The sequence below is a fragment of the Podarcis gaigeae genome (assembly GCF_964106915.1).
Source record: "Podarcis gaigeae genome assembly, chromosome: 1".
NCBI lineage: Eukaryota > Metazoa > Chordata > Lepidosauria > Squamata > Lacertidae > Podarcis > Podarcis gaigeae.
The window spans coordinates 85,395,503-85,418,198 of NC_139678.1; the positions used below are offsets into that span (position 1 = coordinate 85,395,503).

Here is a 22,696-nt window from a genome sequence, read left to right on the forward strand (position 1 = left end):
TAATAATAATAATAAATATATATCAGCTCCCCCAAATTGCTGATACAAAACCCTGGGGTGGAAGCAATGCATTCACTTCCTTTAGTGCCCAGGGCAAGCAGTGGCAGCCAAGAGCACAGCCCCCTCCCACCCCCCACCCCCTGTGGATCTATGCAGTACAGGAGAACGACGGGGACATACAGCCAAGCCATGCACTAGAGCAGCAAGGCAGACAGCACAGCCTGAACTTGCTGAAGGCACCAGGGCTTTGCTGTGCAGGAGCTGCCTGGGCCAATGCCTCTCCATGCCAAATTACACACACACAGAGCTAACAGAATTTGCTCCTGCCCTTTACTCAGTAGCAGCAGCAGCAGCAGCACCTCCTCTTCTGACCGGGTGGGCCTTCGGGCGATTCTGCCAGTGACGCATCATGGCAGCCGGTCCTGATGGAACAACCCCCCGCTCCTCCATTGGCCAGGGTCCCAAGCGCACCAACCAATGAAAGCCCCGTCTCAGGCCGGCTCAGAGGAGGCTGCACTGCGCATCTTTCTTCTTCTTAGGGGAGGAGTCTTTGCCTCTGCCCTTTCCCCGTCCGCTCCCTCCCACGGCCCCCGAGGGGGATTCAGAGGGGGGCTTGGACAGCCTGTCCACCTGGCTGTTTGTGGCGTGGCTCCCCTGTGGCAACTGCGCTTTTCCAGGGGGCTGCTTTTTTGAGGGGCTTCTCGCACCTGCTCTGTGCTGGCCCTTGGCCTCCATTTCAGACAGGCTGTAGGCCATCGCCAGCTGCAGGTCCTCATCGTCCTCGTCGCTGTCGGTGTACAAGATCACAGGGGACGAACTGGGGGAGGGGCGCTTGGGGGGCGGGTGCTGCGGCGCCGGCGAGGAAGGCGCTGGCTTGCGGCTTTGCACAGCTTGCTGGTCCCGCCGGCTCAGCTCCAGGCCGAGGGCCAAGTCGTCTGGAACACCTGAAAGGGAAGGGGTTGAGCCAACAATGGTCCAAAGAAGGCACCCCAAGTATACTTCCCCCCTCCTGTCATTGCTATGGCCTGGCCCAGAAAGGCCAAGCACCCTAGATGTGGGGTCCCCAACGTGGTGCCGGCTGACACAACAGCATCCTCATACACCTCCTTGGGACCTAACAAGAGGCCTGCCATTTCCAAACAATATTTGGGGGGGGGGCATGTAGCTATTATGCTCGAGTACTGCCAGTTGTTGTGGTGCTCACAACGGTTTTTGAGATTTCCAAAACCACCCAAAATGGTTGAGGACTCCTGCCCCAGGATCTTCAGCTGGTGGGTAAGGATTTGCAGCCTGGCCTAAAGACAGTTGCAACAGCAACACTACCACCAAAGAAATATATGGTTAGAAAATATAATAATAATAATAATAATAATAATAATAATAATAATAATAATAATAATAATAATGAAGAAGTTGATCCCTGAATGCATTTTTGAAATTAAAGGCAAGATCTGGGTCTGAAAAAGTTGAAGGTGACTACCCTAGGCTGCTTCCCTTCTCCAGTATATGCACCACACTTTGTGGGTAACGGATGTCTTAAGGCCCAGGTGAAAACTTTCCTAGCTCTCCCACTGCTCTCTTCCGTTCCTCAGCCACCAGCCTGGCATATGCTATTATCACATTCATCTCTTATTTTACCTCTCTAAGCCGTTCCACCACAAGTCTGAAAAGCCCCCCTCCTTCCTTCTGCCTGTGCTTCTGAAAGAGGCCAGGAGTGCTGGGGAGATCCTTCCAACCCCCAAATGTCTCAGAGGTTGGCACACAGGCATCCTACCGCTTGGTGGGAGGGCACATTTTTCACAAAGCTTTTCACAAGTTGTAGATTAAATGTCAGAGTCACTCCATGGGGATGAGGGTCTATTACTTTCTCCGTCTCCCAGGAGACAGGTTGAGATCACACAGAAGGCAGCAGGCGTCCAGAGAAGCTCACATTTCTGCTCTCAGCTGGAGAGAGCTGTGCACGGCTGACTACAGAGAAAAGAAACTTGGGATACCGCTCCCCTTTTAGTTCCTCACCATTAATTTGGATGGATTTCAGCTCCCCGTTTTCTTCCACTTCTACCCTCTCTTGCCCATTTTCGACGATCCTGGAGAACAGGGGGGAGGGGAGGGGATAGAAAAGTGAAATGACTTTGTGAAGAACACATAAAACCATGCAAAACCTTCCCCCAGCAATGTTGAACTGGAGAAAACATTAAGTCGCATGGCTACAAACATATCTATTGTTTAGCCTTTGCTTACATTTTGGGTGCATGATTAATCCCATAATAGCAACCACAGTTCTCTTACTACCATACCTGTAATTATGCACCTGCTCGCCTTCATTATATTTTTCAAAGACAAACACCAAAAATTTATTTGAAGCTGCTCTTAAAATTTATTTTTTGAAGATGAGAGACCAGTAAATATATTTTGTTCTACAGATGAGGGTTTTTGAACAAAAGCATCAACTTAATGTATTATGTCTTTCATATTTTTTATGAGGCCAGCCTCATTTCACTAGATTTGAGGTTTGGGGTGTAGAAAGGTCAGCATCAATTCACAAATTTGACTTCTCCTGTACACTTTAACCTTTTCAGTTATGCTGTAGGACAGTGGGAGGAGAGAGAGAGAGGTGTTACCCTGTACAATTCTCTGCAAACACATGATCACCAGAGGGATTGCAGTTTATAAAAGTCACAAGGCTACAAGGCAAGTAAACCTCTAACTCTCTGGGACGCAACATGTGAGCAAGCTGCTAAAAGGTCTAAAATACCAGGGGCCATGGGATTTCCCCAACTTGCTGCTGCTAAGATGACCAGTAACAAGAAAGAGCTAATGTGCGCTTGTGCGCTCTCTCTCTCTCTCTCTCTCTCTCACACACACACACACACGTAAATAAGGAATGCATCCCCAATCTGGTACAGACTGTGTGCCTTTCCCCTCCTTTCACTTAGATGGACCAGTGACCTGAGTAAATATAAAACTTCTAGATATCCTCTGCCTCATACAGATACAAGATAGCAGAAATGAGAAGGGGACGAGGGCCAGGGAGAACAGAAAGAATGGGCTCGGTCGTTCCCCAAGAGGGCACAAAATCTGCGTGACAAGGCCAGAAGACAGGAGGCAAATGGATTAAAACGTCCTCCTAAGCTTACCTCTTGGTAGTGATCCGCTTGCCGTTGATGAATCTGGTGGAGGTGGAGACAGAGCGGAAGCCCATTCCTGCATTCATAGCAGGACCCAGCCCTGGGGAGAAGAAGTCTGAAAGAGAGAGTGCACCAGAATAACTGAGAAGGAAGGGTGCAGCTGGCACCAAGGCCAGGGGAGATGAACCAGCAAAGGAAAAGAGATACCAGGCAGGAAAACTTTCCTTTGAGCTTCCAAGGAGGGGCAAATAGGAGAAAAAATGTGGCCTTGCAAAAGTGGACACCAGGTCACAGTGTGCAAAGCACACAGTCCAAGGGAGAAGTCAACCCTACAGCAAGGGTCCAAGTGCAGTTGGAACCAGGGTGGGGAACTGGAGGCCACAGCGAGGAGCAGGTGGGCAGACAAGTCCTTCCAGCTGTTCCTTCCTTACCTGGCGATGCTGCAAAGGGAGAGAAAAATGGCCCTGCCCCAGGGTGTCGTGGTCCAGGTCGAAGGTCTGCAAATGGATCGTCTGGAGAGAGGTCAAAAAAGAGATCGTCAACCACTACATTCCTCTGCAGGGAGACTCCTACTCAAAAGCATGCAGATCCATACCCTTTGTTTTCTGGCCTATTATCTGCCCGCAGTTCTGATTCATGCATCTAACACCACATTGCTGCTGCTTCCTTCCACACAAAAGTTTTATTGCCTTGTCAGAGCCTCCCTGAGCTGCAAGAAACCACCCAGTGCCAGGAGTAGGTGTGGACAGCCACTGAGCTGATCCAATTGCATCACACAGAGGGGAGCATTTCCCTTCCCTACCACAGAAGTTCTGGGTAAGAACGAGGTCTGTACTAAAGCCAGTGCCAACATTTGGCCCATCTCTACCTAGGAGGGATCTGGTTTCCCAGAAAGGATCTGGTTTCTTGTAACCTGGAAATGATCCAAAAAGGAGGGACTGTTCACTGTCTAAGACCCCCTCCTCTCCATTTACTCTCCTCAGCTGCATAAGGAGTTCTGGAGAATGTTCTGGTGTGGCTTTAAGGCTGTGGGTCTTCCAGATGCTGTTGGACTCCAACTCCCATCAGCACCAGGCACCATGTCCAATGGTGAGGGAAGAATGATGGGAATTGCAGTCCAGAAATGCCAAGAGGACAACAGGGTTACATTGTCAAAGCTAAGCAGGTCTCAGCCTCATGAATCCTGGATGGGAGACTGCACTGCTTAATCACTCTGAGCTTCCTCACAAAGGAACTTAGATGCAAGTAGAATAAAGTAACACCATGTTCACACAAGAAAACACCAACAGACCTGGCATAACCCAAACCACAACAGTAGCATGTAGGTCATAGAATTTCCTGTAGGATTGGGGCAGGGTGGAGCAGGCAGTGAGTGACAAAACCCTACTGCACTCTCCGCAGAAGTGCCCTATATGGTAAAATCCCCTTGCAAAACAAATGAGGATCAAACCCAATGCACACCAAAAAAGTCAGCAAACGGATCGTGCCCTCCAAAGAAATCCCGGAAGACGTCGTGGGCACTGCGGAAAGTGAAGGTGAATTCGGGTCCTGGGTGTGGTCTTGACCCGGAGGGCCCACCTGTGGGGGAAGCAGAAACCAAATGTGAACCTTTATTTTCCTCAAACCAAGACACTGGCTTACTGTTTACCAAGGTTAAGGCTGTGGCACCCTGGAGCGCCTTGAATGATGGACAGGGGTGCCATGAGCAATGTTGGTTTCTGTCCCTCTTTTCTTCTTTCCCTCCTCTGATGCCCTCTTGTGTCTCTGCCTCCCAAAGGCTTGCACAGTTGTTTGTTGAAGCAGCCCTGGCTACAAGCTCCCAAGGTGAATGGTGCCTCTGGGGCTGGCCAGGGGGTGCTTCCCAGGCCCCTGTGGGACAGTGTGAGAAGGCACCTCTCTTTGGGGCAGGAGCAGCAGCTGTGGATGCCCAGAGGGCTCCCAAAGAGAAGGGAGAGGAGGGAACACTCCACAAGGGTGTTTGAAAAGGGGTGAGAAGCTGTCAGTTCTGCAGGCAAGGGGTGACATAACTGGGCTCCTGAGCCCCACAGGGGTGCCACAGAAAGCATGTAGCTGGTCAAAGGAGCCGTGGACTCAGAACGGTTGAAAACCTCTGGCTTAGGGGTACTGGATAACTAAAATCATTTACATGCAAGGCCCAGCAAACCTGCAGCCTGCCAGCCAGTCATGCCTTGTTATGTCTGCAGCCCCTGGAAACAGTTTAATCAAGCACTGATTCATGGGTCAAAAGCCACAAAAGGGCTATAGAGCTAGACAAACCCATTTTACAGAACAGAAAAACAAAACTGTTAAGAATAACAAAAAATGGCTGCTTGGGCCGTGAAAGGCTTAACTGCGCCACAGCTGCTTTGGTTTGGAACTGACAAGGCAGCCAAGACCATAGTAATATTCTGCTCCCAAAGAAGTTACCCAACTCTGCAAATTTCTCCCAGGAAATTGCTCCCTGTGAAAGTTGCTCAATCACACTACTATGATAACAGCTAAAGTATCTAATGCAGACGGCCTGTATGTTTCTGAGCTGCACATAAGCTATCTGTTGCCGTCTTTGTTCTCGCCCTCTTGGCAATGCAGAAATCTGCTTTGAACCTGATCCTGGTTTTTGATGATATTTGTCAGGATAACCCAGATCTTGACCAAGCTCCTTACCTTGACCCATGAGCCCATCTTTGCCATATCGGTCATAGACTTCACGCTTGCTCTCTGAAATCAGAAAGCACCTGGGTTAGATAGCTGCCCACAAAAAAGAGGTGAGGCTCAAGCAGACGTGTCTGCCATTGACTTAGTTGGGACACAGCTGCCCCCCCCCACACACATGGACTGTGGGGCAGGAAATGTTACTGAGTCCTTTGCCTTGTCAAAGCTAGTCCTGCCTGCGTTAATAATTAGTAGTAATTTGCATAGCATGCTCAGAAAACATTGCATTATTTCAGAAAAACTTGCAACAACTGTGAAAAGTCAGCCAGCAAAATTGGAATCATACTACAGCTAGGGGCTGAGATAGAGAACAGTTAATGAAATACACCTTCCATTTAGTCTAGCTTAGAAGGCTCTCATTTCAAAGGAAGCCCAATCTTCCTCAAGTAGCCTGTCCCAATGGCCAATTGTCCCACGAGGCTTAGGTGGGTGCTCTCAACTTTACCTCTCGGTTTCTAGTTCCACTATTGCAGGGATGGGAAACCTTTTTGGCTCCAGAGGCCAGACACTGGAGGTTTGGCCACAGGGCCCAATTGGACAGGTGGACAGAACAACTGGCCAGCCAATCACATGACATAATGATGGCATCACATGTCTGACAGGAGGGTGGGGCTGACACCTGTCAAAATTCTTCCCAGAGCTTTGGCAAAGTCATTCCACACTTCCCCTTTAAACACAATGTGGGAGGTTTAAAAGAGGAATCGTAGAATTGAGGTGTTGGAAGGGACTCTGAGGGTCATCTAGTCCAACCCCCTGCAATGCTGGAATCTCAACTAAAGCATCCATGACAGATGGCCATCCAACCTCTGCTTAAAAACCTCCAAGGATACAGGAACATGAAGAGACATGCAACGCACCCTTCGAAGCAGCCTCTACCCACTTATTTAAAGGCGTCTCCAAAGGGCACTTTTGCTACGTGCTTTTATATGCCTTCGCTTGCTCATGCTCTGCCTCTGCTTGAAAAACATGCCTCTTTTTCTCCCTTCTCTGCTTCGTTTTATTTTGGTGAATAAAAATGGGGGCGGGGGGGAGGGAGGAACTTCCCACCAGCCCCAGCCAGTATGGCCAAAGGTCTGGGCTTACAGGAGCTGTTGCCCAACCATATCTTGATGGCCACAGGTCCCACCACACCTGCACCTTAACCCTGTGAATAAAACTCTGCGCTCCTCCTCTTTTTCCTTCTCTTACAAGGAACAGGAAATCTCCTCAGTCTCCAGAAACAGCCCACAACCAGGGCCAAGACCCTACATGAAACGAAACAGCCTGAGGGAAAGAAAGGGGGAGGAGAGAGTCGATGCTTACTGTCCGATAGCACTTCGTAGGCTTCTGCTATCTCCTTGAACTTCTGCTCAGCATGTTCCTTGTTATCTGGGTTTTTATCTGGATGCCACTGCAAGGCTTTCTTCCTGTACCTGTTTGACAACAAGACAACCATGATAGCTTGGTTGGTGTATATTCTTATAGGCCCTGACAAGAACCAAGCCCACAGACAACTCTCTCCCCTTGCCTGCCCCACTATGGTCACATACTGGCCTACACATTCACCCCCTTTTAGCAGCAACCCTACACACACCCCTTTCTGCTTCTGTGGGAAGGGAGCTTCAACACGTGGGACTAAAGCCAATTTACCGTTCCTTGGCTTTTCAAAGGCAAGTAGATTGTTGCACTTCCAAAATAGGATCCACAGAGTCACTTTCACACAGGAAGAGCAGACAACAAGCCTGGAGATTTGCTCACCTGATAATTTGCTTCATGGGAAGCTGAGGAACAAGGGTTTCTACAATACCTCTCTCCTGTTACAGGTGTGCTGCTACCTTAGGGCAGCTCCAGCCTGCGCTAACACAAGGAGCAGAGTGGAGGCATTCCCCTAAGGGGAAATTTTGGGCCAAAAGGCTCTTGGATCCTACAGCTCTCATTATACTGCAGTGCCACAAAGATCTCCTGGCACAGCACTAAGTGTCGACACGTTCTCCCTCTGTTCGTTCTTGTGCAACCCAAGTTGTCCACCTCTGGAGTGCAGACCTCCCTGCGCCCCTTCCAAAAACAAAAGCAGCCCTACAAACAGCCCATCCCTCCCCCATTCAATTATCTTTCTGTAAGGTGAGTTAAAAACAATAATTTTGCATGAAAAAGGCTATTCTGGTTTTTTAAAAGTTTTACTTCTAGTAGATTTCTCATTTAAAAATCAAATCATATCTGAATCTTCACACAAACTGCACAAGCAAAGGTTTTGGATCAGCCTCCTTGAATCAATCTCCAAGGCACTATTTAATAGCACATCAACACGCTTTAATGGATATGGCAACCAATCAGCATGTGCTTTGGTTTTTGGAAAATATACAAAATGTAGTTTGGAAACTGGATTTAAATACTTATGTTGATCTGTTCTCTTGGCAATCTAAAGCCTACTTTTTATATGTTATAGTATTCCTGCAGGCAGAAAGTTTGTGAACGTTAATTAGGCAGTGGAGGGAAATCAGACAAACATAATATAAGTCAGCCCTCAATTGAGGAGTCGCAAGAAAAGTGAATTTTCAGTATTTGGCAACTAAGTACCTGCATAACAGCCCCAAGAGCTAGAACAGATTCTCAGATCAAGTACATTAGACCTGAAACTAGTAGCTACCAGGTTCTCCACAGGAAAACTAGGAGCTCGAGTGGAACCAAAAGATGGAAGCAGAAAGGAAAAAACCCAAAGCACTGGGAAAATGCAGTGTCCAAGGCAAAGTTGGCAATAGAACTTACGGCCACAAAACCACCCTGTGTCCTCTAACACTGGGAAACACAGTGTTCTGAGTGCTCATTATTCTTGTCACAAACTTAAACAGGCTGCCCTCCACTAAATTGTGGCCAGGTACACTATGCCACCACTTCCACATCTCACAGTCACACTCATAACCACCACACCAGGACTAGCAGTCAGTAGCCTTAGTCAGAAATGGAGAGAATGCAACTTACGCCTTTTTGATGTCATCCGGTGAGGCGCCATGGGGCACCCCCAGCACTTCATAGTAATCCACCATGGTGCCCAAATGTGCTACGCTGCAAACCTAGAGTAAGAGGGAAAGGTTAGTTAGTATAGCACACCTCTGTTGGGCATTACCCAAGCTAACACCATCCAAATTAAAATAGCCCTCCCACCCACCCTTTATCGCCGGTCAGAAACCACAATGGAATGGTTGTGTCAAGAGTCTTGTAATAACACATGAAAAAGGTTCATGGAGACAACCAGACCAAGATCTTTACCGTTCCTGAGTCCATAAAACAACTGGTACAACTGCAGCAGGGAAGGCAAGAGGCAACACTATGAAGGCGTCAGGCACCCTGAGGAAGTTGCTGGGAGATGCCTCCCCACTCCTAAGTGCCCAACACCACCTCTCTATCGTATGCGCATCTTTGCTCCTAATCATGTTGTTGCAAAGTCCCGTTTCTGGTACTTTGTCTCTCAGCTGAAGAAGACGAAGAAATCTTCTGGGGAAATTGTGTACTGTGGACAGGTTTTTGAGAAGTCTCCATTGAAGGTGAAAAATTTCGGTATCTGGCTGCGCTATGATTCTCGTAGTGGAACTCATAACATGTACAGGGAATACAGGGATTTGACAACTGCTGGAGCTGTTACACGGTGCTGTCACAATGGGAGCCCATCCTAGAGCTCGTGCTCACTTAATTCAAATCATGAAGGTTGAAGAGATCGCTGCTAGCAAGTGCCGCAGACCAGCTGTCAAGCAGTTGCATGATTCCAAAATCAAGTTCCCTCTGCCACATAGAGTTCTGCATCATCAACATAAGCCACGCTTCACCACCAAGAGACCAAACACGTTCTTCTAAATGCAGACTTGGTTCATTTGCTCTGAGTTTCAATAAAGTTCTTTTTGAGAGGAAAAAGAACCTGCAGCAGGGAAGTGTGCACAACTCTAATGTGAGAAAAACAGAATCCATCAGGCGTAGCCAACCAAGGATTGGCCATCAGCTGCTCTGGCAAAGTCAGGTATGTCTGGAAAAGGGACTCCTGTGAGCTGCCAGAAAACACCACATCCCAACAGTGTCCTCCTCCTTTCCAAGCTGCTTCACACACGATGGACATTAGTTGATTCACAGCTATTTGGATCATGTCTAACCGTGATGTTCCCAATGCCACGAGAACCATACTTTCTTCTCCTACACACACCTTGACTATACACACCATAAGAAATCAGTGCTTATAACCCCCCCCAAAAAAAAACACACCACCCAAGCCTAGACAAATGATAAAAAGCAACAGGTGTGGCGTTCACACATTCTAAGGAAAATAGTAAGGGACGTGAAAGATCCACATATGCGCTTGCTATGTTTGCACTGTAAATAAATGTCCAGTCATTTAAAGAGAAGGAAGAGGGATCTAAAAAGTGCATAGATAGAGATGTGAACATCCAGGGAGGGTGGGAATGCCTTCTCATTTCTCTCTCTCTCTTACACTGGGGTGTGGACAGGGAAGCTCCTATGCAATAGTTTCATTTTTTGAATGAGTGAAATGCTTAAGCTTCTACCCACTCAAAACATGTATTGCAAAGATTTCTATGTAGGACAATCTACATCATTAGAGAATGAAGTGTATGCTTTGGATGTATACAACACTCAGATACAAGCTGCATTTCCACACCTAGAGGGTGCTGTCATCTTTTATGAAAGGGCCTTCCCTGCTGGTGAATTGCTGCTAATCTTTTGCTGACATCTGATATAGTTTGGAGAAACTAGAAGCAACTAGCCTATGTGTACTGTCCTTTTGACCTGGTCCCAATCTTCTAACTGTGCCACAGACTTCCAGCTACAGATATAACAGTGCAAACCTTTGCATATCTACTCAGACATAAGTATCATTGTTTAAGGAGACTTACTTCCAGGTAAATGTAAACAGGAATCCAGCCTGAAGCTGCAACCCTAAGTGTGGGAATAAACTAGACTAAACTAGAGAAGGCATTACGAAATATGCATAAGATTCCTCTGTACATTTCATAAATATGTCAAATAGTGAAATTTTGTATGCAAAGTTATTAAATCATGTATTTTATGTTGCAAAAGCAGTAAAACACATTTCAGCTTGAGAAGGTAGCATTGCATATTTTCCCTGAAAGTGGAAGTAAAAACTAGATTGTCTGGAAGACTTATTCTCATACCAAATGCCTCTCTTTATCTTTCTCATTTACAACAAAAACTGTAAGAGAAGCTTAATGGTCACAAAGGAAACTGCTCTTTGTGGCATAGAGTAGCAACCTGGGTAGTTTGAAATGCAGTGTGAACTCAGAAGTCAGTCCCACTGGGTTCAATAAGGGTTACTTCTTAGTAAGTTTATTTAGGGTTGTAGCTGCAATTATTTTTATCATCTTACTAGATTAGGGGTGGTATTCAACCAGTGCATCCTGTCAGCACCATGATTTCTGCTTGGGCAAGAGGACTCCTCCTGCCCTGTGTCCTCTTTTAATCTGCTCCAGAGCATTGAGGGAACCCCTAAAAGAAATTTAGAGGGCATGTGGGGGCAGGGAGAAGACGGGGGAGATCTGCTAAGCAAAGAGAAATCCTTGCACTTACAGAATGAGCGATGTAGCACTACGATGACTTCCACTCAAAGCTCTGAACAGCTTTAGATGTGCATACAGTTAGTTTTTTCCCCAGCCCATGAAGTGCTGCATAAGGATTTTTTTTTTTTTTTAATAAAATAGCTCAAATAACCAGAGCACACATTATGGGCTGTATTCAGCAGTGCCCAGTTAAGAGATTACAACTGCAATCCTATGCACAACTTCCCTGGGAGTAATCCCTGCCTGACACAGTGGCAGTTCTGAGAAACAGGTTTAAGATTGCTCTTTGAATATGCAATCCTACACATGCCTGTTAAGCACTGAGTTCAGTGGAACTTACTCCAAAATAAATGGATTGCAGCTGCAATCTTATATATATGCTCACATGAGAGTACCACGGAAGATTTTACTTCCATGGAAACATGCACAGGCTAATGCTGCAAGTGTGTATCTTATGAAACTATCTGTGGAAAACTCTTCATAAGTCCAAAAATGGGACAAAGCCACCACAAGGATAAATCAGGCAGGTCCCAATCTCATGCATCTTCCTACGACTATCTGGCTGGATCTGAGCAGTATGGGGTGCCACCTCTATCTACTCTGTGCTTATCACGGTGTCCCAAGGTGCTGCTAACAGGGACTGATGGCCTTAGGAAGGGGCAGAGAATAACATGGGAGGTACAAGCCTCCTGTTCTCTGACTAAAGAAGCCTGACTTCAGCAGACACGGTCCACACATTTCCTAGCTTGGATCTATAATTGCCATGACCTGGTGCTGCTGCTTTTGAAACAACTACTCTGCATAAACACTAGTTAGAAGGGTGACACTCCCTCTGACTGAAAAGTCTCTTCATCCAGGATGGATAGACGGAAAGACATCTGGCTATCAGGAATCACCTTACGATGCTTATTGCTAAACCCATTCACGCATGCAAGTAGAATAGGGTGGTGCTTGAAAGAAAGCTTCTGAATGGCCCCTGCTTGGTTGCATCAGGATTTAAGGGAAGCTGTTCCAATTCCAAAACTCCTCCTACAAAACTTCAAGTGCATAGCAATCCTGGCCCAAGCTTCCTGAAGCCCAGACAGGTTTAGCAGCCCATGCTACTAAACTGTCTGCTGGCTGGAGCCTTAGGCCAGATTCATATATGAAGAGTACTGCTTAAAACTGATGAATTTTAACAGGGAGAAATGTAAAGCATTGCACTTGGGCAAAAAAAATGAGAGGCACAAATACAAGATGGGTGACACCTGGCTTGAGAGCAGTACATGTGAAAAGGATCTAGGAGTCTTGGTCGACCACAAACTTGACATGAGACAACAGTGTGATGCGGCAACTAAAAAAGCCAATGCAATTCTGGGCTGCATCAATAGGAGTATAACATCTAGATCAAGGGAAGTAATAGTGCCACTGTATTCTGCTCTGGTCAGACCTCACCTGGAGTACTGTGTCCAGTTCTGGGCACCACAGTTCAAGAAGGACACTGACAAACTGGAACGTGTCCAGAGGAGGGCAACCAAAATGGTCAAAGGCCTGGAAACGATGCCTTATGAGGAACGGCTAAGGGAGCTGGGCATGTTTAGCCTGGAGAAGAGGAGGTTAAGGGGTGATATGATAGCCATGTTCAAATATATAAAAGGATGTCACATAGATGAGGGAGAAAGGTTGTTTTCTGCTGCTCCAGAGAAGCGGACACGGAGCAATGGATCCAAAATACAAGAAAGAAGATTCCACCTAAACATTAGGAAAAACTTCCTGACAGTAAGAGCTGTTCGACAGTGGAATTTGCTGCCAAGGAGTGTGGTGGAGTCTCCTTCTTTGGAGGTCTTTAAGCAGAGGCTTGACAACCATATGTCAGGAGTGCTCTGATGGTGTTTCCTGCTTGGCAGGGGGTTGGACTCGATGGCCCTTGAGGTCTCTTCCAACTCTATGATTCTATGAAAACACAAGAAATGTTGCTTGTCTCCATATAGGAAGCTGCTTGGCTTATGTCAGCCACAGACTGCGGATGAAATTGCCTCCAGCCAGCAAAAAGCTGCTTTGCAACCTAAAAGACCCGTGGTGTGGAGATGCATCCACAACATGACACCGCTGCTTGCACCATGGTTTTGGGTCGTCAAGCAAAGCAGGGAGGGGGGAAATCTGTGAGCCTCCAGATACCCCCAACATCTATCATCCCTGACAATCCTTTGCCATGGAGCCTATGAATCTGGGATCCATGGGGAAACTCTCCTACCCAAAGACAACACTGAACAAGCACCTAAGCTGACCCAAGCCCAGTGCACCCAAAAGGATACTACTGGCCCATTGCCTTCCTCATTAAGCATCTTTATGCATTAAGCGGTTTAGTGGCCATTAAGTTTTTAAGAGATTAGGAGGCTGCGGGAGGAGCAAGAATAGCTACAGCGACAACACTAAGGCAGGAAAACGACCAAGGAGGGTTTTCCGTTTCACAGTGTTGCAGCCCAGTTCTGAAGCTCAGCTTTGCCTGCTGACCTGCAGATCGTTGCTTACCTGTTTGGATCATACAAATGGATGCTCGGGCATTTAACTCACAAGGAGAACTCCTGCAGGCTAGTTGCTATATGAATGATCAGAAATGAAATCACAACTCCATGCTCTTTGCAGTTACAATGCAAAGATGTTGACTCTGTGGGATTGTTTGTTTTTTAATGCTGATACTCATCAGCGCAGACTCCTTTGAGCTCTTCAGTCTCGGGTTTTCAGTTTATCAGATTCATGATACACCACTTCCTGTTGCCATTTCCTTTGTGGATCATCCACTCTTCTGTCAATGTGTCCGCCAAAATATAAGCAAAATTGGAAGCTGGTGTGGAGATGACAGGGTGCCCCTTCACTTGCTATCCTCCTCTGAGCTGGGTTCTGCCTAAACTCTCTGACAGGGGTACCTTCCTTACCTCTACTTTGCTGGAGTAGAAGAGGCAGAGAAGGCTTTTGCAATAGGGTGGTTTTCTTTTCTCCTCCTCTGGGAAAGAAGCAGAAAGACTCCACCTTAACATTGTTACACTAACCCCATTTCCACATTAAAAATATTTCCCTTCTGCCCCTCCCCCAAGTTATGCAGAGACATTCCATTTGAGGTCACCCTCTGTCAAGAATGACTTTCCAACACCACCCTAAAATATGCAAACCTAAGTAATATTTAGGACTCCGAGATCAGGGAGATGGGTTTCCAGGTCAAAATATTTGACTTGAGACACTCTTCAGAACCTCATCAAGTTCCCTTCCTCAGGGGGAAAAAGGGCACCTTCCTACACCTTTCATTTCATTTGGCTTTTTTATGGCACCAGCTCACTTCTCCGAAAGTTGGCCGAACGTAATATTCTCTTTCCCGCCTCGCCTAGTGCACATTTGTGTTTCAATCAAATTAAATCTGAATAAAATCGTCACCAACTCCCTGCCTTTGCTCATCCCATCAAACTGATATTTTAAAACAACAACTCTTCCTCTAAGGAGCTTCCACCGCCCCTTCCCATTTATCTCAATCCGCTGGCAGAATCCTACAATTTTGTTTGCAGCAGCCTGCAATCAGGGGCAAGCCTTCTCCCGAGTTCTCCTAGAAAGCGTGAGTGCTTTTGTTGCCGTTTCCCGGCGAAAATGCTTATTTGTCCGTCTCGGGGCTGGCTCTGGGCCCTCGCCTCTCCCTTTGTTTTGCGGTGCGCCACCGGATCAACAACAAGCACAACATCCGGCCGGTGCGAGGGACCGATCGCGTTTCAGGTTCTCGACTGTTCTAACAGCGCCTTTCCCCATAGCACCCATTTTCCTGCCGGCAGGAAAAAAACAACCAACACGCATTCCGTGCAGGGCAGCACCGGCGGGTTGCAAACGCCTCTTTTTCTGATGGCATTTTGGGTGGGGAAGAAACGGGCATGCCTAAAACTACCCACAGCCTCCCGGATCTTAAACCCTATTTTTGGACAGCGCGTTAGTTACTGCGGAACGAAACTCAGCTGCTCTCTCCGCGTAACGTACGTACACACACACGCAACGCCCACCCGACACAAGAGCGTGACTTGAAAGCGGGGAGACCAGGGGTGGATGCGGGGACGACAGGGCGATAGATGCGGGGACGACAGGGCGATAGCAAAGGACCGCAATTGTTGTTTTTATTTATTTATTATTCGCTGAATTTATATACCGCCCTTCGCCCGACGATCACAAGTGCGGTTTACAGTGCAAAGACACGAAATAGGAAAAACAATACCCTCCCACCCCTCTATAGGGGTAAAGCGGTTTTTAAATCGTATTGACAGCAAGCGCAACTTCTAAACACTTCTGCTTGTCAGAGCTGCTAGAGCCTCGTCGGTGGGTCGGCAGACAGCCTCTCTCAGGGGATCTGCCAGCTGCTCCACATTCCTATCCCGGGGATCCTAGAAGAGATCTGCATCTCCAGATCTCTTCATGCAGCCGCTCTCCCCTGGCCGTCATCTGCCTCGCTTTTGTTTTATTGCAATGGGACCCGATGCTCCGAGAAACAAGCGGGCAGCAGGCAAGCCAGCAAGCAACCGTACCTCAGCGCTGGAGGAGGCTCCGTCCGGACTGCACCATGCTCCGCAGCTCCGCAGCCCCGCTCGCTTGGGACGCGAGTTTTTCGCCGCTCTCGCCTCCTGCTGCGGCTGTCAAGGGAAGAGCGGAGGGCGGCCCCGGCCTGCAAGCCCCAGCTCGGCCCCGGGGACTGGCGCCGGCGCCGGCCAATGGAACGCGCGCCTCCATTGTGACGTCGAACCCTGCACTCTGAACCGGTGAGGTAAGGCGAGGAGGCCGCGGCCGACAGCTGCTCGGGGCTCCGGTGGAATTCTCTGGAGCGCGCTTGCGACGGGCGGCGCGTGGAGCCCCCTCCCGGCCCCACGCGGATGTGCGCTACGACTCTGGTACGCCGGCGGAACCCCTTGCGCAGCCGGGGAAGCCGCCCCCCTTTTGTGAGTGGAAACATCTCGCAACATCTCAGGCTGCAACGCGTGCAGGACGCACCCTTACCTGGGAGTAAGGCTCGTCGAACTCCCTGGGGCTGACTTCAGAGTAGACACGTCTAGGGTTACACTGTCAGGAAGCCCTGGGTCTCAGCTTGCCGCTTTTCTCTCTGAACCTGATGCTCAGTGCTACATGGATTTCATTCCCACTAGTGTTCGGTTAATAATAATAATAATAATAATAATAATAATAATAATAATAATAATATATTATTAAAACCCTTCTGTACTAGTGCCACATTATCATCCCTCTCTGCATAAAGGGTATCAGACTGTTAAGTATTTTATTTTTCTAAACAACAAAAATACCCATAAAAGGAAAAACGGATTTAACAGCAAAATAATATAAATATGACACAAGGAGCTTTCAATGATCAAGTCAAAAGATTAAAAACAACTCATGAGTAAATGAACTGGGTGCAATTCTGAAATTATAGAATTGTAAAATTATAAATGATGTATAGAAACATAAGTTACCTCACACAACAAAGGAAATGGGGGGGGGTCTTGCCTGTTTACAGACACCTGCAAACACAAAGTTTTCCTTTTTCAAAGGAGAGGAAAGCAATATGTTTGGCACCAGCTTGGCTGCAGGAGTTGCCAGGAGGAGGTGTACAAAACACCATCCAACAGCCTTAGAGACTCTACTCCGGATTTGTGTAGGGTTTACCCCTTAGCCTTTTCTTCTCCCAAAGATGTCCCACAAGGCAGCCTCATAAAGAGCCTAGTAAAGGTAATTGCCCTTATATGGATGTTCCATGGGGGGGAAATGATAATCTCCAGATGTGTCTTACACTATAAATTTCTTGTTTTAGAAAGTAAGGACTTGTGTGAAATGGTGTGTGAGGGAGGTGAGATGAGTAGTTGGCTGCAAGCTCTGCCAACATTAGCACAACATGGAGGCAGCAGGTCAGTTGAGAAAATACCAGAACATAGATTGTTGTTATAAACTGGTGGGTGGTAGCGGTAGCACAACTGAGACATGATGTAGCAATTTAGAACAGGCAGGGTGGATGGCAGAAGCCAACTGCAGTGACTCAGCATTAGGGGAATATTGCTGCTATATAGAAACTTGTCAGCCAGGTCTCCACCAGGATCCTAAAGCCTGAGACTCAAGAGGTGGGTCTTGGTAATGTCACAGGGTTGCCTAGTCTTCAAAAACAACAATAAGAATCTGATAATTGGCTTGGGCCTGGGTGCATGGCCCCAGAATGAAAGGGTGGAATTTGGCAGCAAAGGAGCTAGAGAAGTGACAGATCAGAAAAAGGGGGGCAGGCGAATAAGGAAACACTTTGTTTTGCAATGGGGGATGAGAGAGAGAGAATGGAAAACCTCTTATGAATGATGAGTAAGAGACCTTTTATAACACTACCCCTCAATTCCATATGCTTCTCAGCTAGTCCTGTGCGCTGTTTGTAACTGGTGGTGCTAGATACACAAATCACATGAGTAACAGTTACCACAGACAGGCATTTGCCAGCTAGTTAACACACAAAGAAGAAACCACCCTGGCAGAAAGCCTTGATGCCAATTCCCCAGTGTGTGTTACTCACCCCCAGTGGATGGAAGCCACAAAAAGGAGTGCTTTCCTGGTGAACACCCAAAGTCATAAGGAATTACTGGATGCATGGGGAATTCCATGTTCTTACAGTAATCCAGAAAAAATGGTAAGGCTGTGCATCAAATCAATAGGACAGTGTCAGGGTAGAGGCTTAAATCATCCTGACCTTTTTTTTTAATTGCTTATGCTTAATGCTTAGCAATGCTAAATTGGTTTATATTTTAAAAATTTGCATATGCTAATATGTTGTTGTCTTTCTCTGTGTGAGAGAGAATAGTGGTCAATGTAGAGAGACTGTAACAGTGTCATTACCTGGCAAGTCTGCATATGTTTTTGCAAAGGGTAGAAACTTGCTTATTTTAAAACAAATGAAAGGGGGGGGGGCAGGGGATGACAGGGTGTCTTAAGGTGCAATGGGAGAGACCAGAGTCTTCTCTTGGAGCCATGTTCCTAACTTTGTGGTGAGATCCTAACAGTTTATATATTTATAAAAGCAGCGCCCCATCAGGGCCTATGCAGTGGGATATTAATCTGTGTGGGTGTCCTGCTTCTAAGAACTGCCTCCAGGTTCCTCACCCTACTAGCATACACCTTTTCCAGGTGCCATTAACTTCACTCAAGGGTATGATGCAGAGCAGGTATTAACCACAACTCGTTCAACAGGTTGATCTTTTGCTGACATGATGCACCATCCATCTTGTATGCATCTGCTGGGACAGCCTTTTTCAGTGTCTGCCCGCAGTGATGGAAAGGTGACTGTCATCTCTACATGTGCAAAGCAGCTGCCTTGCTACTGAATCTTTGTAACCTGCTCCCATGCATCTGGACTAGAGGGTGCGGCTTTCAGCTAGACTTGAACATCTCCCTTCCTCACTAAGAACACTTAATAGTAAGTGAGCTGTAGGGTTGAAGGCTGCCCTTTCTTCAACAAGACAGGATTTTGGTCCCTTCTCGCTCTTCGTAATTTTACAAGCCAGTAATATGGTGGCAGGGGAAGAGGACAAATCCTAGAGATGATCCATTTATCAGGCAACCACAGCTGTTTGAAGCTTCTCCATTCTTTTCTGGTTTGACTGGTTCTCACCAACACACTTTCAATTAGGCTGCACCCAGAAAAACCAAATTCCGACATCAGAGCTGGTCTGTCGGGGAAGTAAGGATCCATTCTACCAGCTAGATCTAATTCCTCATGCCTGAATTATGCAAATGATGTGCACATAGTGAAATCATTAATGTTTTCATGATACATTACTTTCTTAAGAGATTTTTTTTAAAAAAAATATGTGATACATAAACGGTTTTAAATAAAATTAGTGCACAAATAAGTGCACACCTCTGAGCTTGGCAGTTCAGGCAGAGCCAGACGGTTCCTGGGCTGGGGTACCCTGCATGCCCCCCTCTCAGGGGAATAATGCCACTGTGGAGACCAACAGCCAGGCTGTGACCTTTATTGGACATGGGAGCGTTCTTCTCTTGCATGTCGGTGAGGCTCAGAGGACAGTGCACATGATGGATTCCCTCTCCCTGTGGGAAGGGATAATGTCGGGGAAGACATACCGCATGTCACTGAGGACCGAGTCATTCTCCTCAGGGGCTGCCGGCAAGGCGAGCTGCTGCCTCTCCGGCTCTTCAGCGCAGCCTCTGCCCTTTGGGCTTTCTGCTGGCTTGTCCTCCTTTGTGTTGTCTCCTGCGCCCGGGCTCCTGGCTCTAATGGGAAAGGGAGCATCCGCCACTTCCTCGCTGGGCCCAGGCATCCTTTTGTGTGCCCTCCGAGCGCTTCCTCGCCTCTTCCTGGAGCTGTCTCGGGGGGCGCCTGCCAGGTGCTGCTGCCCCACGGTCTCCATCTCAGATAGGCTGTAGGCCAGGGTGGCCCGGTGCAGCTCCTTGTCTTCATCTTCAGGGTGGGCGAAAGAAAACCCTGCGCTCTGCGGGCGTGGCGGAGTCGGGATGTCTGTAGCAGATGAGCGCAGGATCTCGTGTTGCTCCGGCTGGATGAGCTCCACCGTGGCCTTCAAGTCGTCGTTGGTAAGGTCTGGAGGAGGTGAACAAAGCAAGGGGTGGGGAAGCAGCCCCTTCAGCATCACTCTGTGGGCCCAGCATCCCTGAGGCTCAAAGGGGCTTTGCATTCTGCCCCAGCATGCAGCAGTGTCATTTGGATAGGAATGAGAGACAATGGGAGCAGGGGCAGGGTTCTTTAGCACCTGAGATAGCAACATAGAATGGGAAGCCTTCCCAGTGCCCCTTCAGCAGCCCTCAAACAAGGAGGACCCATTGCCAACGTGAAAAGAATATCCTGACCTCAGTGGATTTCTCTGCTTATTTTAATGTGGGAGAAACATGGACCAATTCAAGCCTGGACTCAAATAGTCTTAATCCTTGCACAGCTGCTAATGGGCGATGAGATACAATGGATGCCCTTATTATTCCAGGGACTGCCCAGCCCAGAGTGAGCCATAGAGCTGCTGCTCCTGCTCCTTCTCAACTTAGGCTCAGTGTCACCCATTGGCTCTGGCAGTCACAGTAAACACCAGTCACCACCAACCAAGATGCAGGCCAAGACCCCCACCTTCCCTTCTAGATGTGTGCCCAACTCTAGTGCCCTCCGAGTTTGATTTCTTACCATTCACTTCTGCCACTTTGAGCTCCCCGTCTGCATCAATCTCCATTCTCTCCTGCCCATTCTCAAGGATCCTGCAAAAGAGGCCTTGCCACATTGCATTGCAGCACTTGCCACATTGCATTCTGGTCAAGCGTGTGCTGCCGCCACGCCACATGCCACACCCACACCCCAACAGCCACACAACAGAGGCATTCTCGGTGACCTCTTCCCTAAAAACTCCCTTCTGGAAGTTCAGCACAATCCAAACCTGAGCATTGCTCAGAAGCACTGTAAGACTTAGGACAAAGTTAATACAGAGTGGCTATTTTTATCGTCAACACTGAGAATGTTTCGCTTCATTTTTTTCTGCCTCAACAGTTTTTAACTAACACAAGCACAGCATGGAGGCTAGTTATATATCTAAACAAATAAACTGATTAATTGGGAAACCACTGATAGTAAGCAGGAAACAATTGTCAAGATCTACTCCACAGGGGTGGGAGTTATTAGTTACCGGGATTGTTATGCAAGAGCCAGAAGAGTCAGATGTACAGGGGACGGAGTGGAATTTCAAGGAATCCAAGCTACACATTCAAAATTATCTCAATAATAACAAGAACTGGTCAAGAGGAACAAAATGAAATTAAGGGCAAATCTGAAACGTTACAGCAAGGATAATTCGTTGTTTGCAGTACTGTGTTGAGGCCTGGACACTAAAGGTTTTTAAACCCACACCAATTCATAAACAAACTGTAAGAAGATAAAAGATTAAACAATCTTAGCAAAGGATCAGCCTACAGATTAAGGAAGGACAATATACTGGTCATTTTTAATAGTATTTAAAAAATCTCAGAAGGTGATCAGGTAGGTGGACAGGGCAAAAGTAATTGAAGGGAAGAAGTTTTAGTTTAAACATAAGGAAGAATTTCCCATTTGTAAGAGCATTTCATCACACATGAAGTGCTTTTGAAGGTCTCTTCTATTGTATTATTTGCACAGCACATGAATTTGGGTTAATGGAGGACAGGTAATAGAAAAGGAACATATATTCTAAGTTCAAGCAAAATGCCAAATGATGGTTTGGCAAAGTCCCAAACTCACAAACTCCCTCTTCTCCCTTTGCTCTCCATTCTCCTTTTGCACAATTTGCTTTAGTGAGTTGTTTCTGCTCTTGCAGAAAATGGTAGTTTGCCATTACATCTGATTAGGGGGCAGGTTAACTCTCGTGCACCTGGCCCCTCCTTGTCACCTCACCTCCTGGTGGTTATCCGTTTGCCATTGATGTACTTAGTGGATGTGGAGACAGAGCAGAAGCCTATTCCTAATTCAGCACCAGGCCCAAACGTAGTGAAGAAATCTAGGAGGGGAAAGTGACAACATCACTGCTGAGAGGGAGGGAGGGAGGCAGCTAGCGCAGGCCTCAATACCAGCCAAATGGCAGAGGCCTTCCCATACTGCAAATGTCAGTGGGAATGAAGGGATGGGACAAAGGAGGCACCAACACTTAACAGGAGAATTGTTCCTCGGACATTTAAAAGCAGGGGTGAATTGGGTCCTTGTGAGATGACAGAGGCAGAATGAGGTAGAGAAGCAGATATGGAAGAGGCAATGTGCATTGAAGAAGAACAGAGGCAAGCCCTGCAATTGCCCACTGAGCTGCTCAAGGCTGCAAGGTGATGCATCCTTGCCTTACCTGTCTGGAATGGAGAGCTGTAGGAGCAATAGGAGTAGGTAGTACAGCCTGGCATGACCCACTGGGGTATTCCTCCTTGAAGATCTGTGTATGGGGACAATTCCTCTGGAAAGGAAGGAAGAGGCTGATAAGTGGAAGACTTTCCAGTTACACATTATAACCCAGATAATGCAGGGACATGTTCAGTTTCGTTGCTTGGTGCAATGAGCCTAAGCAGATCAGGTAATATAATGCAATACAAATCCATGATTATACCATACCCCAAGAAACAGAGAGGATGTCTTATGTGACATGCACCCCTTCAGTAAGGGCAAGGACAGAGCAGAAAGATTGCAGCCAAGCTAGACCTGGAACCTTCCCCCTGTCCTTGTTTCTGTCAAAGCACAAAGAAGAAAAGCCCTGTGGATCATGGTAGTGAATATAATCCACTGCTGTGGTGGCTGATTCATGAGGGTGA

The 22,696-nt window shown here is 47.3% G+C and overlaps 1 protein-coding gene and 1 pseudogene across 2 annotated transcripts in view; one reads left to right on the forward strand and one right to left on the reverse strand.

Moving 5' to 3' along the window:
• LOC310852422 (uncharacterized protein) overlaps positions 1-22,696 on the reverse strand; it is a 33,794-nt gene that overhangs the window by 5,059 nt on the left and 6,039 nt on the right. Inside the window, exons 6-20 of the mRNA XM_083755966.1 lie at positions 22,240-22,344; positions 21,801-21,903; positions 20,568-20,638; positions 19,440-19,979; positions 16,143-16,330; positions 15,928-16,032; positions 14,311-14,376; positions 8,799-8,890; positions 7,143-7,252; positions 5,793-5,846; positions 4,590-4,706; positions 3,560-3,640; positions 3,138-3,243; positions 2,017-2,087; positions 708-944 (exon numbers count right to left, since the gene is read on the reverse strand). Coding sequence (XP_083612092.1) covers positions 708-944; positions 2,017-2,087; positions 3,138-3,243; positions 3,560-3,640; positions 4,590-4,706; positions 5,793-5,846; positions 7,143-7,252; positions 8,799-8,890; positions 14,311-14,376; positions 15,928-16,032; positions 16,143-16,330; positions 19,440-19,979; positions 20,568-20,638; positions 21,801-21,903; positions 22,240-22,344 — 2,046 coding nt within the window. The remainder of the gene's footprint in view (positions 1-707; positions 945-2,016; positions 2,088-3,137; positions 3,244-3,559; positions 3,641-4,589; positions 4,707-5,792; positions 5,847-7,142; positions 7,253-8,798; positions 8,891-14,310; positions 14,377-15,927; positions 16,033-16,142; positions 16,331-19,439; positions 19,980-20,567; positions 20,639-21,800; positions 21,904-22,239; positions 22,345-22,696) is intronic.
• LOC310839229 (large ribosomal subunit protein eL20 pseudogene) lies at positions 9,132-9,728 on the forward strand (annotated as a pseudogene). The gene has a single exon. The product of its transcript is annotated as a large ribosomal subunit protein eL20 pseudogene (transcript).